Consider the following 20844-nt stretch of genomic DNA (forward strand, 5'->3'; position numbering starts at 1 on the left):
GGTGAACTTTTCAAGGAGTGGTTAGTGGATGCCAGGGATCATGCTGCAGAGGACAGCAGGGGTGACGAGGCCATGAAAGGAGTCATGGGATTTGGCAGTTGGGAGGTCGGCCTTTGACAGAGAAGTCAGCTGAAGGGGTCCAAGTCTAGATGAGCCAAAAAGAGGTCGGGAGTGAGTGGATGATGGCAAGTAGAGGCAGCTGTTTTCTTTGGAGAAGGGTCAAGAAACTTTTCAGTGAGCCATTTTACTTTTTGTCCTTGTGGATCGGTCTGTTCTGAACACCTCACAGAAATGGAATATGTGGCCTCCTTCCCTTAGCATGGCTTTAAGGTTCATCAGTGTTGCAGCAGAGTGTTCCCTTGTGTGGATACATCATGTTTTATTTGTCCATTCATCAGTTGACCAACATTTAGGCTGTTTCTACTTTTGAACTGTTATAAATGAAGCTGCTGTGAACATTTGTGTGCAGGAGTCTGTCTGGACATAGCCTTTTGTTTCTCGTGTGTAGAGCCCCTACCTTTTTTTTTATTTAAAAAAATTTTTTTTTTGTTTTTAACATTTATTCACCTTTGAGAGACAGAGAGAGACAGAGCGTGAGCAGGGGAGGGACAGAGAGAGAGGGAGATACAGGATCAGAAGCAGGCTCCAGGCTCTGAGCTGTCAGCACAGAGCCCGGCGCGGGGCTTGGACCCATGAACGGGGAGACCATGACCTGGGCCAAAGTCGGACACTTAACCGACTGAGCCACCCTGGCGCCCCGATCCTCTACGTTTTTTGTTGCTGTTTGTATTTTTCCTAGACCCTGTAATAGTACCGGTTATTCACTTGCTTAACTTTCTGTGTTCTCTCAATGAATTCTGCCCTAGTTCTTGTGACAGCAACTCTCAATATGAAGTTAGCTCCTTTTACCCCCTTGTCGCTCCCTCTTTTTTGCCCCATCTGATGTTTGTCTAGCTCCGCTGTCCCGCACTTATCCTGGGATTACCTTAGTCATCACCCTGGGGAGTGATAATTGAAGCCACTGTTCCCTAGGTGGTATTTTCTCACTCCCTCATTTTGATGGAGCACATCCTCCAGCAGCTTCTTCAGAAAGAGTACATTAGAAGTAAATTTAGGGTGGGGGCGGGGGGCCTTGTCTGTCTTACAATATCTTTGTTCTGACCTCATGTCAATTTGGTAGTTGGGATGAGTTTGGAATCTTAGGTTGGACCTAATTTTATATCAGAAGTTTGATGGGGCTCCTAGGTGACTCGTCAGTTAAGCGTCTGTCTTCAGCTCGGTTCACGAGTGTGAGCCTCTCCTCTGGCTCTCTGCTGTCAGCTCAGAGCCTGGAGGCTGCTTCAGATTCTGTCTCCCTCTCTCTCTGCCCCTCCCCCGCTCGCACTTGGTCAGTCTCTCTCTCCCTCTCTCTCTCTCTCTCTCTCAAAAATAAAAACATTAAAAGAAATGAAAAAAGAAAAAGTTTCAAGACATCGCCCAATCGTCTTCTAGCTTCTGCTCATTGAGATCTGATACCAATTGATTCCCGATCCTTCATGTGCCAGCTGTTTTCTCCTCTGGAAGTTTGTAGGGTCTTTATCCTGGGTGTTCTGAATTCCATGGCAATACACACTGATGTGACTGAACTGTCGGTCGCTGTCTCTACTTCGTGGGCTCGGGTGGGGGTGGGGGTGGGGCTCACTGTGTCAGATACCCGCATTCACGCAGTCCTCCTGCTGGTAGCCCACGCGGTGCCCCAGCCTGCGGAACTTCCTTCCCGTCCTGGAGCCTTTGGGTGGCACTGCCTTGTCCTCGGCTGTCTTCTCCCTGTGGTCAGCTCCATCTTTGAAAGAGACCCCGACACCAGCCGGCAGTGAAGGGGTACTCTTGCAGAGGTGTTGTGTGAGCCCCCGGCCAGGGTGTCCGCGTCTGGTGGGGAGTTTGGCGTGGCCAACCGGGTGAGCCAGGGGTGAGTGTTGGGAGGGTGTGGCCAACACCCCACTGGGAGGTGAGGAGAGGTGTGGAAACCAAACACGTTTCTCCGGTGAGTCATACTTGGGGAAACTGCTCAGTGAGGTAAAGCACAGATCTACTTTTCTACCCCTGTGTATAGCTTTTTCAAGACAAACTTTGTTTTGACACTTGAGTATACATCACTGTGGTTAATGTCTGGGTTGAAAGTACAGCTGTTGCTCACAGCTTATTTATTTTCTACCCGGTTTTAGCTCCTGATCTGCTCTCATCCAGTTCCATTTCCTGGGATATAAAGTTTTCCGGGGTCGCTCGCTCGAGCCACTGAACCAGTCTCCTTGGGTTTCTCCTCCCTCCCGGGTGTGTTTGGCTTTGCCCTTAACAAACACTCTCACTCACACCCTTCGGCCTAATGTTCACTGAACAGTCTTTTCTGTTGTTCTCCTACTCAGCTCATGTATTGGCATTTTTTAAAAATATATTTTTGTATTTGTCTCCACTGGATCTCTTCTGTCCTCCATTTCATAGTTGAAAAAGGTCTTAAAAAACTTTATTCAAAAAAGCGCGTTCTGATGATCAAATCGTCTGTCTGTATCTCCTAGATGCTGTCTGAGCTTGATTAACACGTGCACGAATTGTTACAACATTTTCACTGACAGGTTGCTAGATGTTGAAACAGTTGAGCTTTAATAGACGGATGATCCCGCCTAACCCCCCACCCTTCACCCCCCACCCCCCTGCACTGGCAGGCCCTTGCGTATCCATGCCCCTGCAGGACAATAAATACCATTGTCCTGAACACGACGAGCAAGTCACTCTGGAATCAGTTCATTGGTGTGTATTTCCCAAAGAGAGCTCCGCGACGCAAGGGGTGACGGCTCCTTCACCCTGCCAGCCGTAGCCCTTCTGATGTTTGAAACTCTCCAGTTGCTGTAAATTACTGTGATTACTGTGGTGATTGGGACTTAACCACTTGGAAAATATCTTTATTTTTTTGAAAAGGCAATACATTCATGTGGCAAAATTAAAAAATGTGAGAAAGGACTGTGAAGAGTCGTGTCCCTGCCCTGCTCCCATTTGCTTAGCACCCACCAGCCCCGCCTCCTCGCAAGTAATTCATTCTTAAGTTTCTTTACCTTCTTCAAAACTTCCTTAATGCAAATATAAGCAGATAAGCATGGCTTTTAATATTTGCTCCCCTTTTTATCCCTACACAGGGAGCATGCTACAAGCTCTGTTCTGCACCTTGCCTTTGTTGTTTTTCTTTTTTTTTTTCACTTAACTACGTATATCAGAGATCTTTCCAGTCTTCAGGGCTGCATGGTTTTCCATTGCACAGATGTACTGCTGTGCTTTCATTCATCCAGTCCTTTTCTGATGGACGTTTCAGGGTGCTTCCAGTCCTACTATTAAAGACAATGCTGTGGTGACTAGCTTTGTACACTCGTCATTTTCACACACGTGTGGGTGTAAGCGCGGGATAAAGGACCAGAAGCGGGATTGCTGGGTCGGAGTGGGGCTGGTGATGATCTCCATCACAGATGCCACAAGAGTCAAATGATGGGGAACATATAAAAGGAAGGGGCAGGAACTAACATTCTGTTCTGGCTCCAGACGTTTGTGGTTTTGAGAGACCCCGTGAAACTGCTGTCCACAGAAGATGTGCCAGTATATGCCCGCCACGGTGTGTAGGAGAGCGCCTGTGCCCGTCAGCTTCCCGGCGGAGTCTAGACTCTGGTCCCTTTATTCCGCCTGACTTTGCCACACGGGTGCCAGTTTAGAGCTCATGCCATCCCTTCTCCCTCCCCCCATAATATACAGACCCCTCCGTCCTGGCCTCCCAGTGCCTCACTTTTCTGTATTCAGGACCACTGGACAGTGAGTAGCGACCAGCTTTCTGAACGATCACTTCCTCTGCCTCAGATGTTCCCTTCGCTTGCCTGGTACACTCGTGGTTCAGACTGGCTGACACCTCTGCTTCTTCCATCTCGTTTGCTTGCTCTCTCTACTTTTCAAATTGCCCCTTAATGTACAGCAGTTCCTTATTTTTGGCTCTCTGCTTTGGGAGACTTGAAAACTGGTTTCTTGTTTTAGGTGGTTCCATTGGGACTTTCTTCTCTGCCTGCGCTCTCTTTTATGTAGTTTCTTGGCGGCAGCCCTTGCCGCCCCCGAAATTTCAGTGCGTCCTCTCTGAAAAAATTTTGGGGGCTTTCCATCACTATAAGTGGTGTTCTGGAAGTTGCTTCCTTTCACCGTAATTCTCTTACGGCTACTTTTCACCCAAATCGGCAGGCATTTTAGGAAGTACCCTTTGTTAAGAATAGTTGTCTTCATAATACCTTCCTTTGAACCTTAAGTCATTGGTGTTCCCTAGGAGAATGTGATTCATCTTTTTCTTTATTAGTTATTGACTGTCCCTGCAGTCGCCTCTATTTTTCCATCCGTCACCAGGTTTTGAAATCACTGTGTCTGCAGCACCAGCTGTGGGCCCAGCAGCGTCTAGTCAGACCTGCAGTTCGGACCTTTACCTAGGGCCTGTGTTGAGCTGGGCTTTGGATACCGTGCTGGCAGGGTAAGCGAGGACCCTGCCCTCACACAGTGTGTATGGCCCTTTACCTGTGTTGTCTTCTAAAACATTGTTGCCTTAAAAACATTTTTTTATGTTTATTTTTGAGAGAGAGACACAGAGCGTGAGCAGGGGAGGGGCAGAGAGAGAGACACACACACAGAATCTGAAGCAGGCTCCAGGCTCTGAGCTGTCAGCACAGAGTCCCATGTGGGGCTTGAACTCACAAAGTGTGCGATCATGACCGGAGCCGAAGTCGGACACCCAACCGACCGAGCCACCCAAGCACCCCAAAATGTTGTTGCTTTTCAACGTTTTTTTTAATTTATTTTGGGACAGAGAGAGACAGAGCATGAACGGGGGAGGGTCAGAGAGAGAGGGAGACACAGAATCGGAAACAGGCTCCAGGCTCCGAGCCATCAGCCCAGAGCCTGACGCGGGGCTCGAACTCACAGACCGCGAGATCGTGACCTGGCTGAAGTCGGAGGCTTAACCGACTGCGCCACCCAGGCGCCCCAAAATGTTGTTGCTTTTAATCCTGTCTCCTGATTCTGTGGAATGTACAGATGAGAAACCGAGGCCCAGATCACACAACTCGTAAGTGGTAGAAAGGTGGCTTCAGTCCAGACGGGTCTAACTCCAAACCCCATGTACTTTCCTTGTGTCTTGTGCCAGCCACATCTCTGTCTGATGTGGCTTCCAAGTTGCAAACACAAGATGGTGTGTGGTGGGCTAAGGCCAGAGAGACCCGGGATCCTCTGCTCAGGTACACACTTGGTGACATGTGTTTACCAAGAGGGGTCTGCTCTGTGCTAGCGCTTCAAGTGACCTTCCCTGTGTCCTGCAGCACTTCTCGGAGCCTTCGTTTCTGCTGTATGGTGGGGACTGGGGACATCTATGTCACAGGTGCTCCAAGAATTAAGGGAGCCAAAGCACATAAAGGGAAGGAGGCAGGAACTGACATTCTCCTTTGACTCTATCTGAGAATGAATAAGGAAGTTCACTTTGCAAATTGACTTTTAGGACCAAAGGGCCTTTTTTTAGAATACGGTATTTTTTCCTTTCGTAAGGGCTTTTGGAGGTGTGGTGGGCGGGACACAAAGGACCAGTCACAGAGTGCAGGGTAAAGTGTTGCACGTCTGGACCACAGTATTCAAAGGTTAAACTTGGTTGACTTGATGGAATTTTTTAAAGAGTAGCTAGATCCCAGAGCCTGGGCCTCCAGGTAAGGCTCCCTGGGGAACCTCTGTTTAGAAACTAATCCTAAACCATTGACTGGTTTGGAAACTGGAAAAGCAGAGCTTTCTGAATTCCTTAGGCCTTTGGAATTGCTAATGAATACGTGTCTAAATGTCCCTTATAATCTGGCTGCTGCATCTGGCCTGTGAAACTGGTCTGTTGGGTTCAGAGTCTGGTTTGGACCAGTGATGAAATCCCGACTGCTGAACCAGATGCAGAGCTGCCTAAGCTGGCGTCTGCTCAGTTCAGGTCCTCTCTGTCCCACAGCAAAAGGGAAACCATGCTTCTTGCTAAGTGTGAAATTGATGGTGAAGCCTTATACTTCACAAAAGGCCTTCTGATACATTTGTCTCTCTAACAGTGCTGTGAGGTAGATGCTTCCTTTTTCTTCCCATTTTGCAGATGAGACATTGAGACCGATAAAATAATTTGCCCAGGATTCCCCATGCTGATGGAGTCGGGAGTTGACTTTGGGCCTTCTAACATGGGATCCCAGATACTTTTCTGCCCCATGGGAATGAGGTGGGGTGTGTCCTGACTCAGGAAGGCTGTCTAGGAACCCCTTCTGGTCAGAAGTTATTTTGAAAAAATTTAATACGGTTTTTAAAACGTGTTCAAACCAGTTCAGCATGAGTGAGTATCTATTATATGCCCAGCACAGCATTAGACTCTTGGGGTACTGGAGGTGAGTGAAACAGTCCCGACTTTCAGGGAGCTGACATCTAAACAACCAGACAATACAAAGTGAAATGCAACAGAGGCCATAACAGAGAAGCAAACTCCAAGTAGTGTTTTGAGCACTAAGGAAGGGAATTGGCAGTATCTTCACAGGGACTTTGACATTTGAGCTGAGATGTGAGGGAAGAACGAACAGAACTTTACAAGGGAAAAGGGTCATGATGTTCTTTTTGACAGAGTTGGACCAGACTTGGGAGTAATTTGGCACGTTCTGGGAACATGTGATTCACCGTGGGATCAAGGTTCCCAAACTGTAACGTGTCTAAGAACCCACCAGGGTGCACCTCCTGAGATCTGAGTGTGGGAAGTCTGGGATGGCACCCAGGAGGGACACCTAACTAGTGGAAAGGTGGATCAGAGGAATTTTCTTGTGGAGGTACCATGTAAGCTGAGGTCTTCAGGCTAGATAAAGGGGCAGGAGAGAGGAGTCATATTCTAGGCCGAGGGAACAGCCCTTTGGAAAGGCATTTGGGTGTGTGGGTGATTTACAGACTACAATCTTGATAACTGTGTTTGTTATCTTTCTCAAACATGCTTTTGACCTGGTCCCTCCCTCTTGTGCTTCAGTGTGCTCTGTATCAGTCTGGAGGCTGGGTGGTGAGTCGCAGAAACTGCGTCTGGCTAGCCTGAACAGAAAAGGAGTTTATTGGAAGGACAGTGGTGCGCGGACTGACCGGAAAGCTGCAGAGCCCGACTTGGAAAATGGGCCCGAACCAAGGGAGGCTCAGGAGCTAAGGATAGCCTTAGGATAGCCTTAGGAGCTAAGGATAGCCCAGGGGCAACAGGGTTAGGACCCCACCGCTGCTGCTGTCCTGGGTCACTCCAGCAAGAGTCATGCTCCTGGTGCGGGTGTGCATGAATCAGGGCTGCCTGGTGGGAAGCCTCACCTGCCACCGAGACCACTCACGGGAGTTCTCCGAAAGGAAGAGCAGGGTGCTGATGGGAGGGTTGGGTTGAATGATGGACAAACAACGAAAGTGGCCAGTGTCCACTGCATTTTCTGTGCCTCTCCTTGCCTCCAAAATAAGATCCAATGCCTTATGGTGCCATTAAGGCCTTTTAGAACATGACTGTAAGCCGCTCTACTTCTCTACTCTGTTGCACGTTCTCTGCCCTTCAGCAGCTTGCAGGGCATTTCCTGGTGGTGTGGTGGTTTTTCTCAGCCTGTTCCCTCTGCCTGTCATGACCTTCCTTCTCTCTTAACTCCTAAAACTCTTCATCCACTGCCTGCCAGTGTGGATCAGTCCTTCCTCTACCCTCAGACAGCCTTTCCTTTCTTTTTTCTTTTTAAGTCTATTTTATTCTTTAAGTAGGCTCCATGCCCAACGTGGGACCTGAACTCATGATCCCGAGACCAAGAGTCAGATGCTCCACCAACTGAGCCAGCCAGGCGCCCCCTCTGACGGCCCTCTCTTTGTGAGGCACTTGTCTGTTCTTGCCCTTGTCACAGTGGAGGAGAGTTGGTTGGGTTTTCCCTTTGAGATGGGAAGGTGGGGAGGGAACCACACCCCTTTGGAATCCTTGCCCTGGGCTGGGACCCATGCTAGGTGCTCAGCATCCTCCAGCCCCCAGCAACATAGCACACGGTGTCTGTGGGTGCTGGGTGGGTGTTCATAGCACAACTTAGTAATCTGCTTTGTGAGTATTTGTTTTGTCCTTAGTCTCAGGGAGGGCAGTGAGTGGAAGGATGGGATGGCGGGTTGTTGGGGTCTTTCACCTTTGCCTGACTGGTTTTAGAACCGAACAAGGTTGAGATCCCCTGCTGTGGAGACTGTGCCCCCAGGAGAGTCGGGAGGGTGGTTCAGCTTGCACCTGACTTTGTTGACACTCGGTTGGTTATCTGGCACCATGAAGTGCGATGCCCTTGTCTTCTAGAACAGGACAATGCAGGATTGGTTCCTGGGAGTCTTGCTGTCCACATCTTGCTCACCTTTCAGTCTCTTGTTCCAGGAGAGTGAAAGAGCAGCGGTGCAGGGTGGGAGCAGGTGAAGACAGGAAATACAGGAAGACCTGAGATGACGCTCCTGCCCTTCCCAGGTGGGGGATGTGGGCTCTCATTCATGAGTGAGGCACCCAACGAGCATCTGCCTGATGCCAGGGTCTGTTTGGTGACATCCATTCAATAATGGAGCCAAAGCATCTGTACAGTGTGGTGCCTGAGACTTGACCTCAAATTACAGCTCCACTACCTGCCGACTGGGTGACGTAGGACAAGTTCCTTAACCTCTCTGTGTCTCATTTTCGTTGTCAGTGCAGTGGAAACGATAATGGTATCCGCCTCAAAGTGTTGTGAGATGAAATGAGGAAACTATGCAAAGCGCTTAACGCAATTGCTGACGCACAGTAAGAGCTTAGTAAATGTTAACAATTACTGTACTATTTTTATTATTGCTACTACTGATTGCCTCAAGATTTTTCTTATTCTCAGAGTCTAGTCCTGACCTCTTTCTAAGAGCAGACATTGCAAAGTCCTAAATGGAAAAAGAGGGACAGCCTTTCAAATGTGGGGTGCCAACAATCTGATGCCTCTAACTTGCCTAAGGATTGGGAGGCCTAGGTTCGCCGGCTGGGACCCAGGGTGGGGCTTTTGCATGGGTGGTGCGGCTGGCTGGCTTACTGACTGCAGCATTGTGAGGCCTGGGCCGTGAGGCGGGGCATCCACGATGAAGGACTTCCGGAGAGGAAGCCCCAAGGTGTGGTTGTTGGGGCAACTTCTGGTGCAGGGTGCTTGTGAAAAGAGCACAGTCTTTGGAAGAGGAAGAGGACGAGGTTCCTACCTCACTGCCGCTCGCTTGCCCACCTGCCTAAGACTGTGTGCAAAATCACCCCCTTTTTGGACTTGGACTTGTTTCTTCCTGTGTAACCACCACCATCACTTTTCAAGAACTTATGTGTCAGGCACTGTTCTAAGTACTTTACACGTATGGACTCTTTTTTAAAATAGGACTTGAAACCACCACTTCACAGGGTAATTTGAAGATATATACCACAGTATGTGTGAAAGTGCCAGCCAGGTGTTAAAAGCAAAAACAACTGGGAGACAGTGCTAATGAGGTTCTCTTCCAGTAAAAAACAAAAACAAAAAACATATTTAAACTTTGTGTATAAATATATACTCACACACAAACAGGTAAATAGCAGTAAAAATCAACAACAACAAAGGCTTTTTAAGCAACATGCTATCTATACAGGTTCTTCTTGCATTGTGCACCTCTTTATCTTAACACTTGGTGCCTGGCCCTGGCAGATGTTTGCCCAGGGTTTCACCATCAGAACATGTGCCTCTTTTGAAGCGTTTAGTTTTGTGTCTGGCGCATAGCAAACTCAGTTAATGTTTCTTGAATGCGTGTCTTAAAGGATGTGTCTTTACTGATTTAAAAAGACTGTTCTAGAAAGAGCATCTTGTTGAGGCGGAAAGTCTCATTTGGAGAATAATTTAATCATTTGGGTAGGAAGGTGTGCTCACAAACAAATAGCCAGGCAAAAATATCTCTCCCCTGTTCCCTCGGTGAGTCAGTTACATGCATGCTTACCCTGAGATTAACCTTCCATTAGCTTTGAACTTAATATTGGAAGTAATGAGATGGATTACATAAGCACCCCCCTCGACACCCCTTCCCCCAAATTCTCCTTACTTTATTGTCACTCCAGGTCTCTCTGCATCTTTCTCCCAAGTGGTGATGAGCATAACTGTAAAATCTAAGAAATGTTTGTTTTGTAGAGGAAAATAGCATAGAGGAGAAGTTCAGACCTAAATACAATCTCAGTTCAAATCTTGGTTCAGCCACTTTGTAGTTTATGGGGGGGGGGGGGGCTTGGACAAGTTATTTAATTTATTTGAACCTTATTTTCCACACTTATTAATAATACTGGTCTCAGGGTTTATATAAAGTACTAAGTATCAGTGTGATAGCTATTACTGTGTTGTCCACACAGAATCAATATGAAATGAATTTGATTTTAGTCATAACCACCTCTGTAATTTTTTTTTTAATTTTTTTTTTTTTAACGTTTATTTATTTTTGAGACAGAGAGAGACAGAGCATGAACGGGGGAGGGTCAGAGAGAGAGAGACACAGAATCTGAAACAGGCTCCAGGCTCTGAGCTGTCAGCAAAGAGCCCGACGCGGGGCTCAAACTCACGGACCGCGAGATCATGACCTGAGCCGAAGCCGGCCGCTTAACCGACTGAGCCACCCAGGCGCCCCTGTAATTTTAAATAAAATGTAAATGTGATTTCCAGTTAGAAAATAAGTTTATTAGTTTTGTTTCAGAGTTATTTTTGCTTTTAAACATCAATAGCATGACCACTGACTTTTTTTCAGGGGTTAAACTCAAATCTAACCTGGAGATGACACCCTTTAGTGTTTGTTGTGTTAAAAAAAAAACAGTAACAACAATAACAACAAAAACAGGTGTCTGGTTGGCTCAGTTGGTTAAGCGTCCAACTCTTGATTTTGGTTCAGGTCATGATCTCATGGTTGTGGGATCAAGCCCAATGTTGGGCTCTGTGCTGGGTGAGGAGACTGCTTGGAATTCTCTCTCTCTCTCTCTCTCTCTCTCTCTCTCTCTCTCTCTCTCTCTCTCTCTCCACCCCACCCCCCCGTGTCTCTCCCCTCACCCTGTCCTCCCTCTGCCCCTTGTTCACTCGTTCTCTCTCTCTCAAAAAAAAATTATTATTGTTTAAAAATTTTAAAAACAACACTGAAAGAATCAAATACATTTTTATGTTCTAGATGTATGGACAGGAGTATATATGGACAGGAAAATAAATGTAAAATGTGTATATATCAGAGTTTGGATTATTCCCATACTTACAAGAAAATTAGCCTCAGGGAGATTTTTTTCCAAAGGCAGCACAGCAGTTACATTCACAGATTCATGGTTCGGTTTTGCTAATAGATAACCAGGTCTTCTTCAGCCAGTACTCTTTGAACTTCTACTTGGGAATCCCTTTTCGGTTTGGCCTTCCGGTTAGTTCTTGGTTTAGCTTTTTTTTGATATTCTGCTTTTCTCCCTTAATATGATTCTTTGCCACACTTCCTTCACACAGTCTCCAGGAGGTGGCCTGTTTCCCAATGTGGACCATCTTTTAGAACCTCATATATAACCAGACCTTTTCTTTAATCAGTTTTCAGAAGATTCTCTTCATCAGTTGATGAAGTTATCCAAGTTTCTGTTTCAGCTATGCGGATATCCTCTCAAGTCGGAATTCAGCCCTGAGTTTGTGCTCAGAATGATACTTAATGCGTTCACAACGTTAGGGGGTTCTGGGGAAGCCAGCAGCCCCCTTGTACAAACCAGCATGAGCAGCCGCTGAGCCAGAGGGATTTCTCTTCCCAGAACATTGTTGGATGACTCACCGTTCCTTCTTTAATAAAGAGAAGGACCGAGTTCATCACCATGAGCTATAGAATAACCTGTCATGATTTGATCCTGACTCCTGCCCAGCCCGGTGCCCTGGCAGTTGTCCATTCTCTTCAGCAGCCCACTGTGCCAGCTCTGTGCCTCCAAGCCTTGGTTTCTGAAATTCCCTGGGCCTAGAATTCCCTTTGTGTGCCCAGCAGCCTTCGGTCCAGTTCCCACAAGAGGCCGTTCCACCTGCACCTTCCCTGTGTCCTCCTTGCTGCTGTGGTTGTGAATTTTTTATCATCTCTCGAGGCCAGCACACAGTGGGTGCTCCACACGTTTTAATCCTTTCACATTTACATACCCACTTCACCAAAAGTAGAAGCTTTGCAGAAATAGCAGATTTGTCCAGATTTCCCAGGATAACCTGAATTTCAGAAATATCTTGTCCCATTGTGAGGTGACATGTCCCTTCCAGTTTGGGTTCAGAAAGCATAAATGCCATTTTTACAGATCGCATGAAAGTTGCTTTGGGGAGCATTTCAGTGAATTGATGCCAGTGTTTTTAACTGCCAGAATGGTTAGTACTTGGAGGAGTTTAGGGGAGTGGAAGATTTTGTCCATGTGCTTGTGAAGCATAATCTATAAGAAAAGCATTAAAAAATATACGTTCCTGTATGTAATGTGGCAAGATAAAATTTTTTGAATATTAAAAACCTACTCTTAGCTAACATATCAGCACATATCAGAGATTTGTTAACATTATTAATGAGAAAACCATCAGGATGACAAAGCTGGATCAAAAGAGAATGTAAGAAACTGATATTTACATAGTTTTTACAAAAAAGGATGCAGGAATAAGATTGCAAGTTTAGATGCAGAACTGGTTAACGTCCTACAGGGCAATACAAACAAAGTTTATCTTTTTTACCAGAGAGAAATCATTCGCAATCTAACAATTTTCTACAAGTGAACATCTAACTTTACCTAATCTGTGATAAATAGCAGGTCAAAACAAGTTTGTTTTGGGGTGCCTGGGTGGCTCAGTCGGTTGAGCGACTGACTTCGGCTCAGGTCATGATCTCACGGTTTGAGAGTTCGAGCCCCGCATCGGGCTCTGTGCTGACGGCTCAGAGCCTGGACCCTGCTTCTGATTCTGTGTCTCCCTCTCTCTCTGCCCCTCCCCCTCATGCTCTGTCTCTCTCTGTCTCAGAAATAAATAAATATTAAATAAAAAAAAACGAGTTTGTTTCCACAGAGCATCGGATGACCTTTAGTAGGCACGGTAAGTACTATTACCTGTACTATGACTTTAAAGGGACACAGTATGATATGTGTATATATATATCTCCATACACACACACTGCTTTGTTTTCAAGTTTTGGATAATTTTTCTTAAATCATAATTGGGTTTAAAGTCATAATTGACTTTAAAGGGACACAGTATGATATGTGTATATATATATCTCCATACACACACACTGCTTTGTTTTCAAGTTTTGGATAATTTTTCTTAAATCATAATTGGGTTCAAGAACTCAAAGATGGCTGGGTCTGAGGTAGAGAAGAGTCCTTGTTGAAAGTCATTTAAGTGGTTTTGAAATGGAATTGTGGAATTCAGAAAGGAAGAGGGTGGTAAGGAGCAGAAAAGGTGTGCTATGGCAGTCACATTCAGGAAAGATCTCCTCCCCAACTCCCCTCCCCTCACAAAGGCATGTACGGATAAAAGGAGGGGGTATTTTTCCCCCAGGTGGATGATGAGCAAAGGTGAGTGGGAAGTGAAATTCCTAGGAGTAGGAGGGAGCAATTGGCAGGAAGTTTTGAAACTTGTGTTTAAGAGATTTGATTTGATTTGAAAGACTGTTGGACCAACAAGATTCTCACAGAAGACACTTGTCACTGGGTAGGAGGCTGTGGTTGAAATCAAGGCAGAGTATGGAAGTGAAGCAAAGAGGTAACTGTGATACCATGAAAAGAGGCTTGCCGGGAGTTCATAGTAAACTTAGGGCAGAGGGAAGAAGAAGAAAGAACAGTTGAAGGGGGTGCTGAAGATCACTCTCCTGGTTGAAACTGAGAGCTGGCTCAGGTCTCCTGCTGTGTTGGACCAGAGAGTTCAGGACTGGCCAGCTGGGACTTTTTGAGGCTGCCCCTAACATCCAGCTGGGCAGATAGGAAGAGAGAGATATAGGGAGAGGAGACCAGAAGACCATTTGAGAATGACTTTGGCTTCCCTTTGTGCTTTCTTTTTCTCTTAATTTTCAGATGTTTTATTTTATTATGTAATATTTGATATATGCAGTGACACATTTCTGTGTTATGAAACACAGGCATTTGAGAACCCCCACCTCCCTGCCCAATTTTCTTTTGTGGTTTCTTTGCCAGTAAAAAGAGTTTACTCATCCCTCGCTTAAAATATAGGATGCCTGAGTCACTAGTTTGCCATCCTGTGTCATTCAGCCCTCCTCCAGACTCCCTGTCCCCCAGGAAGGTGACCCAGAATCCCCTTGAAGTGCATGATGCTGTCCCTGTGCTCTGAGTGTTTTAGCAAATGTGCCCCCTGGTGTTTGAAGTGATTTTAGGCACCCGGTTGCCTGTGATAAGTGTCCCTATGTTCCTTATATTCTTGCATTTCAGGGTTTCTGCGTTGATGGGTTTAGTCAACAGCCCAGTTCTTGAACTGCTCTCCTGGGTGACCTGAATGGGGGTAACTAACATTTCAGGTCCCGAGAACGCAGTGGTGATCACAGATAGCAAAATGGAGGAAGGAAAAGTTATCTATTGACCCTCAGGTGTGATACTGGTTTGATTTTTTTTTTTTTTAATGTTTATTTATTTTTGAGACAGAGACAGAGCATGAATGGGGGAGGGCCAGAGAGAGAGGGAGACACAGAATCTGAAGCAGGCTCCAGGCTCTGAGCTACCAGCACAGAGCCTGACGCGGGGCTCGAACTCACGAACCGTGAGATCATGACCTGAGCCGAAGTCAGACGCTTAACTGACTGAGCCACCCAGGCGCCCCTGATTTTTTTTTTTTTTTTTTTTTGATCCTAGGAGGGAAGATAAGATCTTCAGCTTGAAAGCAGGATACTTGTTTCTTAAGCGCACTTGTTGTGAATTAACTTTTGTGATTACCTCCCTCTCGCTCACTGGTTGTGGTCCATCTGATTCCCATCAGCCTGCAAACATCATACACCATACTTATTTCTGTGTTCTTATGCCTGTTGGCCAGATCCAGTGTGAAAGATTAAATGAACAACACATGAAGAAAGTTTAGGTGAATATCCTTACAATCTTTGGGATGAAGGACTTTTTAAGTGTAACACAAAAACCATGTCATTTCATTACACAATATTAGCATTTATATACAGTCAGTTCTGCCATAATGCAACATATACCTTCATTAAAAATCATTGCACTAAGGGGCGCCTGGGTGGCTCAGTTGGTTAAGTGTCCGACTTCAGCTCAGGTCACGATCTCGCGGTTCGTGAGTTCAAGCCCCACGTTGGGCTCTGGGCTGATGGCTCAGAGCCTGGAGCCTGCTTACGATTCTGTGTTTCCCTTTCTCTCTGCCCTTCTCCTATTCACTCTCTGTCTCTCTCTCTCAAAAATAAATAAAAATTTTTTAAAAAATGTTTTTAAAGAAAATAGCCATTTGTCATCCCTAAGTGGTTAAATTCTAATGGGTTGATACAATATGATACGACGCAGTACAGTGCTGTGGGGCTCTCCCAAACCATCACGTTCTATCCATCATGGCTGACACGGAATACTTTTCATATTTTATTAAGGGAGGAGGGTACAAAATACATCTTCAGTGTGACCCCATTTTTGTAAAACTGCTCACACACACATGCATGCTCGTGTAGAAAGGACACATGGAAACATTGACTGGATGTCTCAGGGAGGTGGAATTGCTGGGTGACTTTATCATTTAATTATTTTCTGGAATTTTCTATGGTGAATGTTACTTTTACAATTTTATTCTATTTTTAATTTTTTTACGTTTATTTATTTTGAGAGAGTGTGCACATGCACAAACGGAGGAGGGGCAGGGAGAAAGAGAGAGAGAATCCCAAGCAGGCTCCGCGTCATCAGCACAAAGCCCAATGTGGGGCTTGAACTCACGAGCTTGAAATCATAACTTGAGACTGGATCAAGGGTCCTACACTAACCGACTGCACCACCCAGGTGCCCCACTTTTACAATTTTTAAAAAGACAGTTACTTTCAAACATTATCTAACACAAGGTGGGTAATAAATACAAAATATAAGAATAAATGACCTACTTTGTAAAATCGTGCTCTCAGCACCTAACTGGGCTAAGTAGCAAATGGCCACTGAAGGATTGTTGGCTGACTGCAGTTTGGAGGCCATGTTACCTCATTTGGGGCTTTAAATTCTTTATTCCTGACCAAAGTTAATCTGCCCAGATTTCAGGTCACCTCACTCCCAGGTAGATCCTGCTAGCTGGGCTGGACAGAGTGCTTTATGTTACCTCCAGGTTGCAAGCTCCATTAAGTGCGTGTGAACTTGGGGTGTCTTTGGATGAGGCTCCAGAGTTGTTGCAATGCACAGGTGATAGCTGCCGCCTCTGATTTTGGTTACCTGCTTTTAAAGGGACCAAAACCCAGGTGTAGTTTCTTGGGGCCCAGGTTACTTTATTAAGCAAACTTATCCCTTTAAGAAGCACCTAAAAAAACAGGAGTGTGGGGGCACCTGGGTGGCTCAGTCAGGCGCCTGACTTCTGGCTTCGGCTCAGGTCCTGATCTCACAGTTCATGAATTCAACCCCCACCTTGGGCTCTGTGCTGGCAGCGCAGGGCCTGTTTGGGATTCCCTCTCCCTCTCTCTCTCTGCCTCTCCCCTGCTGGTGCGTTCTCTCTCGCTCTCAAAAATAAATAAATAAACTGTAAAAAACATGGGGGTTACCTGGGTGGCTCAGTCAGTTAAGTGTCCGACTTCAGCTCAGGTCATGATCTCAAGGTTCATGAGTTTGAGCCCCACATTGGGCTCTCTGCTGTCAGTGTAGAGCCTGCTTCGGATCCTCTGTCCCCCTCTCTCTCTGCCCCTCCCCTGCTCTCTCTCTCTCTCTCTCAAAAAATAAACTAAAAACAAACAAAAAACAAAAGAAAAAACCAGGACTGTGGCTTAGTTGGAGAGGGTAACCACCAGGAGCATCGGTACCAGGTAAACTACAGTTTGCAGGCCTGGAGCTCCAAGGAGACCCAAGTTGACTGGCCCTCCACTCACCATGCAGGTTCTGGAACTTCATTTTTCTTTCTTTTTTTTTTTAAACATTCAGTTATTCTTTTTTTTTTTTTTTAACGTTTATTTATTTTTGAGACAGAGAGAGACCGAGCATGAACGGGGGAGGGACAGAGAGAGAGGGAGACACAGCATCGGAAGCAGGCTCCAGGCCCTGAGCCATCAGCCCAGAGCCCAACGTGGGGCTCGAACTCACGGACCGTGAGATCGTGACCTGAGCTGAAGTCGGACGCTTAACCGGCTGAGCCACCCAGGCGCCCCTGGAACTTCATTTTTCAAAGCCCCATAAAACCTGTGCCTTCTCCAGGCTTCCCTTTTCTGGGTTTCATGGCTCTCGGCGGAAATGAGAGCCTGTGTGATTGCAGCACTCCAGTGATCGGAGTGGGGAACACGAGGCATTACGATGCTCCCACAGGGTACGGCCTGGAGCTTTAGCGCAAAACTGCACCCGGGGTGGGCCTCCTGCACCCTGGTTCTCCAGGCCTCGTTCCGGTTGGCAGGGCCTCCCCGTCTCTGTCACTGCAGACCAGATGGGGTTCCGGGGAGGCCTGGTGTGCCCTGCTGGAGCAGGGGCTCAAAGAGCCTCTTCCCGTTACTTCTTCCTTCAAACGCTTGGTCTTAATGGGCCCCTCTGCGCCACTCAACCCAGTGCCTGTCTGCCTGGCTGCAGATAACACCACCGGAGCTTGTCGTGTGGGGGTTGAAAAGAATTTATTTTTTTAATTTAAGCAGTTGCATCCCATCTGCCTACACACTCTCAACCTGCTTTGTGAACAAGCTTCGTGACCTTTGCAGGTTACTTCACTGTGTCAGCCCCTGCCTTTCTCCAGGAAAGGCTTTGGAGAGCACTCAACCAGATGGGATCGGGGAGCCAAGTGCCCAGGCAGTAGGTGCTCTGGAATTGCCACTAATAGGGACCTTTGTAAGGGTCTGCCCCTTGCCAAGCACTTTGCACAAATTATCTTTGTTAATCCTTACAACAAAGAAACGGAATGAGTATTCTTTTTCTTTTTTAATTTTTTTAATGTTTATTTATTTTTGAGAGAGAGAGTGCGTGTGAGCAAGCGGGGGAGGGGCAGAGAGGGGGGGGAGACACAGAATCTGAAGCAGGCTCCAGCCTCTGAGCTGCCAGCACAGAGTACAACGCAGGGCTCAAACTCACGAACCATGAGATCATGACCTGAGCTGAAGTGGGGTGCTGAACCGACTGAGCCACCCAGGCGCCCCCCGAGTGAGTATTCTTAAGGCAGCCTTCTGTGGTGAGGAAGCCAGGATGTAGAAGGGTCACTTACCCTTCACACACTAGGTGGCCTCCTGAGACCCACCTAGTACCAAAGCCCGTGCCCACCTACCAGACCTCTGGCCTCTCTTGCCTTGTGTCCACCTTAGCTTTCTACGGATGTGATGTTCTTTTGGCTCACAAACCAGGCCTCTGTGTTGATTCCCCAGAGTTGGGATTTTTATGGGAACTCTGGGAAGCTCAGCAGATTACTAGGTTTCTCTTAAGCATTTTCTTAAAATTTTTTTAGAAATCTTGTGTTGTCCTTGGAATGTGTCAGCACTAAATTGTGTTTTGTTTAAATTTTGTGCTGAGTTTCAGGACATTTCTTAGTTTAATTCCTGGATGAGGAATTGAAATTGGTTGGTACCAGTTACAACGTGGCAATGTGCCCATTTCTCTCTCCCACATACAACAGGCTGAGTGTAGAGGGGACGCGGCAGGGTGTTGAGGTGTTGGTAAATAATACCACTACGTAGTCATTTAATCTTACGAGATGCTGTTTTGCCAGCAGGTCGAACTGCTGAGCTTCAGTCCTGTGTGGTCACCCTGGAAACCCCAGTAGCTTTCTCCTTGCCTAACATAAGACTCTTCGTAGCCCAGACCCGCTACCTCCATATAGAGCGTGTACACACACACTGTTAAAGACCTGGGAGGGACTCGCTGGTGGACAGTTTGGGGGAGTGAAAAGAAGTAGTGGCTTTTTTTGGTTCGTGCTTGGTTTGGGGAATTTTGGTGACTAAGAGCATCGTGCGGCCTTGAATGTTTAGAGAGGAGGGTGTACAGTTCAGGAGCAAGCAGTAGCCACTTAGGGACGTACTGGAAGGGGGAGGAAGTGAAGACAGTGGACAGAACTGTACGTCTGAAAATACCTGGGACAAAGCCGAGGCCCCAGACTTCTAATGGGGACCAGCCCTAAAGGGAGGAAGGAGTCGTGATATGACTTGTTAGTTGTGGATTAACTTGGGTTTGGGCAAGTTTTGAGGAGGACGAATTAGGGTAAGAGGCCCTGGAGGCAGGCTTGAGGCCCTTTGGGCTGGGAATTTAGGGGTCCCAGGTACTTAGAGCATGATCTAGACAGGGGCCATGGCTTCCACGTGGACATCCCCTTGGTCTCACAGACTCCTTGCCCAGAGAGAAGGGACACAACCAGGGGAGTATCGGGGTGGGCCCCCTAGAGCATAGAGTCCAAGGCTGGGGTTCCTCTGCCTTGACCTGGCAATGCGTGCACCCTGGTGCAGTGGAAGAACAGGAAGCTGGGAGGCAGAGAACTGGTTCTAATCCTCGCTGGGCCCTGATGAGCCGTGGGACCTTGGCCAAGTTATTTCACTGTTGTGGACTTCATATATGATCTTTCCACCCACTCCACTCCTAACGATCCATGACTTCAGCATCCCTGGGTGTTCCTGAGGGTACCAGCAGTGCCCAGGGATGTACCTTTCTTGGAGAGAAGGCCCAGAGCTTAACCTGTGGTGAGGAGGGAGGGCAGCCTGGGGTGAGAGCCTGACTCCCGCGTTCCTGCTCTGCCGCGGAGAGCAGTGCCAGAGACTGGAGGTGCTCCAAAGCCTTAAGACAGCCACTACCCACTTCCTGCCCCAGTGTCCCTAACTGTACGATGAGACCAGCAATAACTTCCAAAAGCAATACTCCCCCAGCACAGAGATAGCTCCTGTTTGGCCTGACTGGTCAGGAAAGTTGGTAGAAAGGGCCTGGAGGTAGGGTGGGGAGAGAGAACATCCGAGAGATGAAGTCCTGCCCTGTTGCCCCAGTGGTTTGCCATCTTAGCCCAGGTGGTTCACCTCCCAAGAGGGAGGGGGGGGTTTCCCCGACCCATTTCTGCGAGGGTCATGGGAACACCTTTTGATTTGCAGGCCTCCATTTCTTAAGCAGATTTGAAAGTTGCTAAGATGTTTTGGATGGCGATAGAATGACCCCTTTTTATTTATTCACAGAGATGCTGCAGTTTGTCAGCAATCAAGTTGGAGAGTTCCCTGACTTGTTCTCCGAGCAGCTGTGTGGCTCCTTCCCCAGTGGCGGCGGGGGTGGCGGCAGCGGCGGCAGCAGTGGTGGCAGCGGCAGTGGCAATGGCGGGGGCGGAGCCGTGGACCCCTCCCTGCAGCGGTCCTTCAGCCAGGTCCCTCTACCTTCCTTCTCTCCCTCGGCCGCTTCCCCCCAGGCTCCAGCCCTGCAGGTCAAAGTTCCCCCCACTGCAGTTCCCACCCCACCCAGGGCAACTCCCGTTCTTCAGCCCCGCCCCCAGCCCCAGCCCCAGCCTCCAGCTCAGCTGCAGCAGCAGACGGTGATGATCACCCCGACATTCAGCACGGCTCCCCAGACAAGGATCATCCAGCAGCCTCTGATATACCAGAATGCAGCTACCAGCTTTCAAGGTGATTCAGAAGTCAGATCCCACAGTGACGGGTTGGTTCAAAAGTTCATGTGCCAGTTTGCAGACCTTC

The 20844-nt window shown here is 47.4% G+C and overlaps 1 protein-coding gene across 1 annotated transcript in view; it reads left to right on the top strand.

The window, feature by feature from the left end:
- Window positions 1–20844, top strand: part of SREBF2 (sterol regulatory element binding transcription factor 2) — a 58290-nt gene that overhangs the window by 4224 nt on the left and 33222 nt on the right. Inside the window, exon 2 of the mRNA XM_019447035.2 lies at window positions 20338–20775. Within this exon, the coding sequence (XP_019302580.2) occupies window positions 20338–20775 (438 nt within the window). The remainder of the gene's footprint in view (window positions 1–20337; window positions 20776–20844) is intronic.

Source organism: Panthera pardus, unplaced genomic scaffold (genome assembly GCF_024362965.1).
Source record: "Panthera pardus isolate Hobbes unplaced genomic scaffold, ASM2436296v1 HiC_scaffold_6, whole genome shotgun sequence".
Lineage (NCBI taxonomy): Eukaryota > Metazoa > Chordata > Mammalia > Carnivora > Felidae > Panthera > Panthera pardus.